The sequence below is a fragment of the Ammodytes marinus genome (assembly GCF_949987685.1).
Source record: "Ammodytes marinus genome assembly, contig: scaffold_540, whole genome shotgun sequence".
Classification (NCBI taxonomy): Eukaryota; Metazoa; Chordata; class Actinopteri; order Uranoscopiformes; family Ammodytidae; genus Ammodytes; species Ammodytes marinus.
The window spans coordinates 1-7,500 of record NW_027648352.1 but is presented as its reverse complement, the minus strand read 5'-3'; the positions used below and the strand labels follow the sequence as shown (position 1 = coordinate 7,500).

The 7,500-nt window shown below is 44.8% G+C and overlaps 1 protein-coding gene across 1 annotated transcript in view; it reads right to left on the bottom strand.

The window, feature by feature from the left end:
- The window catches only part of LOC307270655 (echinoderm microtubule-associated protein-like 4), a gene marked incomplete at its 3' end in the record, with an annotated part of 13,467 nt that extends 7,422 nt beyond the window's left edge, over positions 1-6,045 (bottom strand). The window contains exons 1-2 of the mRNA XM_080054539.1: positions 5,793-6,045; positions 1-15 (exon numbers count right to left, since the gene is read on the bottom strand). The exon at positions 1-15 is cut by the window's left edge and continues 162 nt beyond it. Of these exons, the coding sequence (XP_079910665.1) occupies positions 1-15; positions 5,793-5,817 (40 nt within the window). The remainder of the gene's footprint in view (positions 16-5,792) is intronic.
- Between the last annotated feature and the right edge of the window lie 1,455 nt (positions 6,046-7,500).

Sequence of the window (7,500 nt, the reverse complement as noted above, 5' to 3'; positions counted from 1 at the left end):
CAGACAGGCTGTCATCTACAGAGAGATATATACATTATTATACCTTAGAACCTATTGGAACCTATTAGAACCTAGCCCTAACCATTCTACACACTGGCGCCAGACAGCGTCTTAAGCAATGCAGTGGTCGTCTTGGAGGTGTTTTTGGGGTCGTTATCATGTTGGAATACTGCCCTGCAGCCCAGTTTACAAAGGTTGAGTGCACGTGCTCAGGGTCATAACCAGAGGTTGGCTTTGTAAAATAGGCCTATGAATACTGCCAGCATTGCTGCAGGGCTTGAAGGGGTGGGGGGTCAACCTGTCAGTGCTCAGACCATACGCCGCACTCTGCATCATACTGGTCTGCATGGCTGTCATCCCAGAAGGAAGCCTCTTCTAAAGATGATGCACAAGAAACCCCACAAACAGTTTTCTGAAGAAAAGAACCATGTCCTGTGGTCTGATGAGACCAAGATACATTTATTTGGTTCAGATGGTGTTAAGAGTGTGGAGCGGCAACCAGGTGAGGAGTACAAAGACAAGTGTGTCTTGCCTAGAGTCAAGCATGGTGGTTGGAGTGTCATGGTCTGGGGCTGCATGAGTGCTGCCAGCACTGGGGATCTACAGTTCATTGAATTCTAACATGTACTGTGACATACTGAAGCAGAGCATGATCCCCTCCCTTCATAAACTGGGCCGCAGGGCAGTACTGCAACATGATAACGACCCCAAACACACCTCCGAACGACCACTGGCTTGCTAAAGAAGCTGAGGGTAGAGGTTATGGACTGGCCAAGCATGTCTCCAGTCTTAAACCCTATTGAGCATCTTTGGGGCATCCTCAAACAGAAGGTGGAGGAGCGTAAGGTCTCTAATATCCACCAGCTCCTTGATGTCGTCATGAATGAGTGGAAGAGGATTCCAGTGGCAACCTGTGAAGCTCTAGTGAACTCCATGCCCAAGAGGGTTAAGGTAGTGCTGGAAAATAATGGTGGCCACACAAAATATTGACACTTTGGGCCCAATTTGGACGTTTTGACTTAGGGGTGTACTCACTGTTGTTGCCAGCAGTTTAGACATTAATGGCTGTGTGTCGAGTTATTTTGAGGGACAGTAAATTTACACTGTTATACAAGCTGTACACTGACTACTTTACATTGTATCAAAGTGTCATTTCTTCAGGGCTGTGAACCCCTTGAGCCTTTTGGAATTGTATTTATTTTAACCATTATTAATTCATTTTTATCAACACCAGTATGTTTTATATGAAATAACAGATGTTTGTTTATCAATTCAACATTTTTCTTTTACAGAAATCAATTGTTAAAACAGACAAAACAAAAGATTTGCTAACTGTTGTATGTGCAGAAGTTTGTGAACCCTAAGCTGCTTAAATCCAGCAGGTAAACACAACCAGGTGAGCTCAGCAGGTAACACACCTGACTTTACTGTGGAAAACCAGAGTTTGATTCCCAACCACGATGCATGTGTGTGTGTCTGTATGTATGTGTGTGTACCTGCAGTGTATGTGTGTGTGTGTGTGTGTGTGTGTGTGTGTGTGTGTGGTGTACCTGCAGTGTATGTGTGTGTGTGTGTGTGTGTGTGTGTGTGTGGTGTACCTGCAGTGTGTGTGTGTGTACCTGCAGTGTATGTGTGTGTGTGTGTGTGTGTGTACATGCAGTCTGTGCGTGTGTGTGTGTGTGTGTGTGTGTGTGTGTGTCTGTGTGTGTACCTGCAGTCTGTGTGTGTGTGTGTGTGTGTCTGTGTGTGTGCCAGCAGTGTGTGTGTGTGTGTACCTGCAGTTTGCGTGTGTGTACCTGCAGTTTGCGTGTGTGTGTATGTGTGTGTGTGTGTGTGTGTGTACCTGCAGTGTGTGTGTGTGTATGTGTGTGTGTGTGTGTGTGTGTGTGTGTGTGTGTGTACCTGCAGTGTGTGTGTGTGTACCTGCAGAGTGTGTGTGTCAGGTCAAGTACAGTGAGGATATTTAGGCAAAAACCTTTTAACTAACTGCCTCGCTCCAGGTGTTAGTCTCTCTGAATCAAAGCAGTGTTTCCCCTACCATTGTACAGGCCTGGCGGGGCCGCCAGGCCAACGGGACCCCCCGCCAGGCCAACAGCAGCCTAACTTTAAAAAAAATAATAATAAAAAAAAAAAAATTATTATCAATTTTTCATTGATTCCGTAATAATAATATGCGCGCGTCTGCGCGGCACTGTCGGTCTACCCCTCGTGTGCGCCTGTCTTTACAACCTCTCGTTTGATCATCCCATCAGCTGATCTGTGTGTCTGCGTGTGTGTGTATGTGTGTCTGCACGCTGCGCGATGCGCGTTTGTATTCGGTGCGGGTGCGCACTTGTTAAAACACGGAAGCCAATGAGCAGGAGCATGACTAGCAAGCAAACGTTGATCTAGTGGCGAAAATAAAACCAGCGTCTGCTCTATGGAGATACTAAGGACTCAGTAACAGGGAAGTTGAACAGGAAAAAGTGCTGCGCAAAGTTTAGAAAGTTAAAATCGCTACGTCGCCGTGGCAACACAACCAATCTGTATCAACAGCAGAGACAGCGCTGAAAAAAACGGCATGCACACGTTTCAGTAAGTTTACAGAAGTGCCTCACTGCTACTGCCTTTGACATTCTTCTCAGAAAAGCATTAATTTATTTTCAAGGGACATATTAATTTACTTATTGTTTTAACTGTCAAGTTATCTTGAAAACAGCAGGCCATAGTGGGGCTACAAGCTTTATTTTTTTGTATTTTCAATGCTACTTTATTTGTATGTTTTAAATTGAGAAATAGGCTAGATGAAATATAATGGTCGGAATAGGGAATTTGCCTTATGTAGCACACATGTTGATAGGCTAATCATGATGTGTAGCCTATGTTAATTCATTTATTTTCAACAAGGCTATTTGCATTAAAAAAAAATAAAGAACATTTTTCAATAGGCTAGCTTCAAGGTGAGGTGATTCAGATCATTCCAGAAATGAGTCTAAACAGGACCTGTCTATTTTAGATCTTAGTGTTTATTGTTTTTTTTATTGAAATCCATGTGTTTTTCTTCAATAGTTTACGTGGCTTGTGTCTCCAAATTATTACAGAAAATAGTTATAGGCAGGGCATATGTTGTTTACAGAGCACAGAATTAATCAGATTTTGCCTCTCAAAGTGCACCAGATTGATGCATTTAACTTTAAAAATGATAAGGTTTTCTTCTGCAGGGGGATGCCCCCAGACCCCTCTAGAAGGTCCATTCTCACCCAGCAGGACCTAAAAATCCTGTGAGAAACACCACATGTACAAATGTACTGAATGTGAAAGCATAACCCTATGCCCTCATTTTTAACGGGCTGTCAAAAGAGGCTCATCCCAAATGGGGTTCGTTTTGGTCAATTTCTTCTAGAAATTTGGTACGCACGCGGCACGCATACTCTTTATCAGCTCTTACCACCGGGCCTAAAAAAAATTCTAGGGGAAACACTGCAAAGCATCTGTTAAAGGGGTAGTTCAGGATTTTAGACATAGGGCCTTATTCCCAAGTTAGCCTTGGTGTTCTTTATCAGTGGAGACAGTTTTCAACACATTTAATTCAGTCCTTCTAGTTGCAGAGTGCGCTCGTGCTAAGCTAGCTCACGGCATCGGGGGGATACCTAGCCTGCTACTAAAACAGTCTTACCCACTCCACAGTACACCTGAGGCTAATCAATTATAACGCCAGACTATCGATGTAAATGTCTGTGTTGATAGAATAATTTTAGAAATAAAACCAACCTCGCATCGCATGAATTATCGCATTTTGAGGGACTACTTTCTTAGCAGCAGCGGACTTTTACTTTGCTGTGTAACCGAATCACTACAGCAGAAAGTAAACAGAGCAGCATGGGACAGAAACTGAAACTGCACTGCCACCAGTCTACCGTCATTCTGTCCCGGTTCTCTGCTGCAGCTCCAGCGGGGGCTGTCTCTACAGACGCTCTTTCTCTTTCTGCCCTTTGAGCATCCCTCTCAATTCTTCATCAGTGTATTCCGGCTCGTACAGGTACGGTTCGTTGGATACAACAAATTCCTCATAATCGTCTTCAAAAGCAGACGCATTGCTAAGTCCTCCAAACGTGGCCATATCTTGTTTATTGCATAGGCTAATACAACTCCTTTGTGCACTGTACTCTGCGTCTGTAAGACAGCAGCAGGTAAACAAACTATTATAGAGCCTGTAAGCTAGGTATTAGTCCGCCGCTGCCGCAGCCTACAAGGAATAAAGTCCCTCAAAATGCAATATGCGAGGTTGGTTTTATTTCTAAAATTATTCTATCAACACAGACATTTACATCGATAGTCTGGCGTTATAATTGATTAGCCTCAGGTGTACTGTGGAGTGGGTAAGACTGTTTTAGTAGCAGGCTAGGTATCCCCCCGATGCCGTGCGCTAGCCTAGCACGAGCGCACTCTGCAACTAGAAGGACTGAATTAAATGTGTTGAAAACTGTCTCCACTGATAAAGAACACCAAGGCTAACTTGGGAATAAGGCCCTATGTCTAAAATCCTGAACTACCCCTTTAAATGATATGTAGAGCACACACACACACACACACACACACACACACACACACACACACACACACACACACACACACACACACACACACACACACACACACACACACACACACACACACACACACACACACACACACACACACACACACACACAACAGGTATTAATCTTATCTAAACTGTCAACTGTATTGTCCCTGTGGGGAAGTCAGCTCAGTGCGTGATCCTGTCATAAAAACACATTTCAGAGAGAGAGAGAGAGAGAGAGAGAGAGAGAGAGAGAGAGAGAGAGGGAGAGAGAGAGAGAGAGTAGAGAGAGAGGGAGAGAGAGAGAGGAGAGAGAGAGAGAGAGAGAGAGAGAGAGAGAGAGAGAGAGAGAGAGGAGAGGGAGAGGGAGAGGGGAGAGAGAGGGAGAGGGAGAGAGAGAGAGAGAGAGAGGGAGAGAGGGAGAGGGAGAGAGAGAGAAGACACAAACTGAAAGAGAGAGAGAGATAGAGAGAGAAGACAAACTGAGAAAGAGAGAGAGGTAGAGAGAGAGAGGGGGGAGAGGGAGAGAGAGAGAGAGAGAGAGGGAGAGAGAGAGAGGGAGAGAGAGAGAGAGAGAGAAGACAAACTGAGAAAGAGAGAGAGGGAGAGATAGAGAGGGAGAGAGGGAGAGATAGTGAGGGAGAGAGAGAGCGGGAGAGAGAGGGAGAGAGAGAGATAGAGAGAGAGAGACAGAGGGAGAGAAGACACAAACTGAGGAGAGAGAGAGGGAGAGATAGAGAGGGAGAGGGAGAGATAGAGAGGGAGAGAGAGAGAGAGACAGAGAGACACACAGAGAGAGTGAGTGAGAGAGAGACAGAGAGAGACACACAAACAGAGCGAGAGACAGAGAGAGAGTGAGTGAGAGAGAGACAGAGAGAGAGTGAGTGAGTGAGAGAGAGAGAAGACTACAACCAAGTCAGACAAAAGAACATTTGAACGTGACCATGGAGCCCAACAGTCGCAGTTCAAATGTATCTCTACGTGACGTAACGTCTAGGGATGACGTCACAGTGATATGTAAACTGCACATTGTCCCTTCGCACTAGAACTTGAGCATAAAGTCCCTAGTGCTAAAGAGCTAAGTTTCCCTGGGAGCGTCTGTTTCTGTGGCCTGCTGCTCGCGGAGGGGCGGTGCAGTGACACGTGTAAAGCTGCAGACTCTCACGGTGGGTCTGTCTGCCCCGAACCCCTCCGGACCGGTACCGACACACAGCAGGGCACCGGGACTCACCTAGGCTTCCGGTGAATCCGTCCATTTCCCCGGTTAACGGCGGAGAGAAGGCGGGAGGCCTGCGGGAAACGGAGCGCTCTGCTGGGGCGCTGGATGTGCTGTAGGAAGGGTTAGGGCCTGGAGTACCGAGCCGAGACACTCACTCCCCACTACCCGAATAAAAGACGCTTTTTTCGGACTGAATAATCCTCTTCTCCCGCTATGGACCAAACACAGAGACGTTGGTTTATTCTGCAGACACGACGGATCTGCTGCTTCCGACTCCGCCCCTCTGCAGCGCGCTTCCCCTGGAGGAGGGGGGGGGGGGGGGCGGGGACAGGCGCCCCCAGCGGCCGGGACCGGCACTACATCAACAACACCACTGCCAAGTTCATTAACTAATACAAGTAGCTACGAGGAACTTCTAAGTATTTCTCAAACAGTCTAATTTTTCCTCTGATGATCATAAATTACATGTAACAGTAAACATGACCATCAGTGCAAAGAATACTGTTTTTATATAGTTTTCTTAATGTCTTTGTCATGGGTATACACTCACCCAGGAATAACAGCTTGGGTGGTAAAAACACTACCGCTTTTGTCCAAAGGGGGCGCTAGAATTAACACAAAATTGAAGGTACACTACACGAGTAAATATATGAAACAGTTTATTTTGTAACATTCATTGAACAAGAAATAAAAAGTTCAAAACTTTAAAGAAATCAAATAAAAACCACAAACTGAAAATTTCCTTTTTTTTATTTTGTCGCAAAAAAAGAAGAAAATTTTACTTTTATAAAAAACAAAAAAAAACATTAAAAATAAAAGATGTCCGCCAACATTCTGAGTCTGTTGGTTCTCAGCTCGTTAACATGATCCAACATGATCCAGTGTCAAGAAAGTTTTCATAATCCCAAAGAGTTTTTTTTTTAACTTCAATTCTCCTTGTAATAATAATAATAATGCATCATAAACATTTTAACCTGTAAAAATAAATCTGTTACAAACATTGATCAGCTGACCGATGACATCACTGACTCGTCCTTCTGTCATTGGCCGGTTCAGAGTCACATGATGAGGCACAAACGGCTCGAAGGTCACACACTGGTAAAGATGGAGGCAGCCATTCTGGAGAACGCTCGAACAAAATCAGTGAGGTTGCGTTCCGAATCGCATCCTCTTTCTTTTCTCTATTCTACATACTACATCCGACGATAAAAAGAATCTAGTTAGGATGCAGTAGGCATACTATTGGGACATACTTTACTCTCTTATTTCATCATAACATTGCGCCTCTATCTTGCCTCTTGCTTTTATATCCGTCGCATCCTCGTTTGTTTTCATATGGAGGCTTCGTCGATGTTACGTCACTTCACGTGCGCACTGGATTGTGGGTCAGAATCGCCCAAATAGGATGCACTTTTCAACACTAACAATCTTGGCCGCATGAAGTAGGACATCCGGGTACTTCTAACCATCCTAAATCTGGCCACAAGAATCGGGACATCCTAAATCTTTTTTCTACCAAACTAAATAGTAGAAAGTATGCGATTCGGAACGCAACCCTAATATCTCCTCATGATCCGCTGCCTGTGTGGTTAATACACAGCCTAGGCTCTGTAAACTGGCATGTTGCTAGATACGCTGGCCCTTTGTTTACACACCAGTTTACAGAGCCTAGGCTGTGTATTAACACTGGATATTTTTTGATCACACACACACACACACA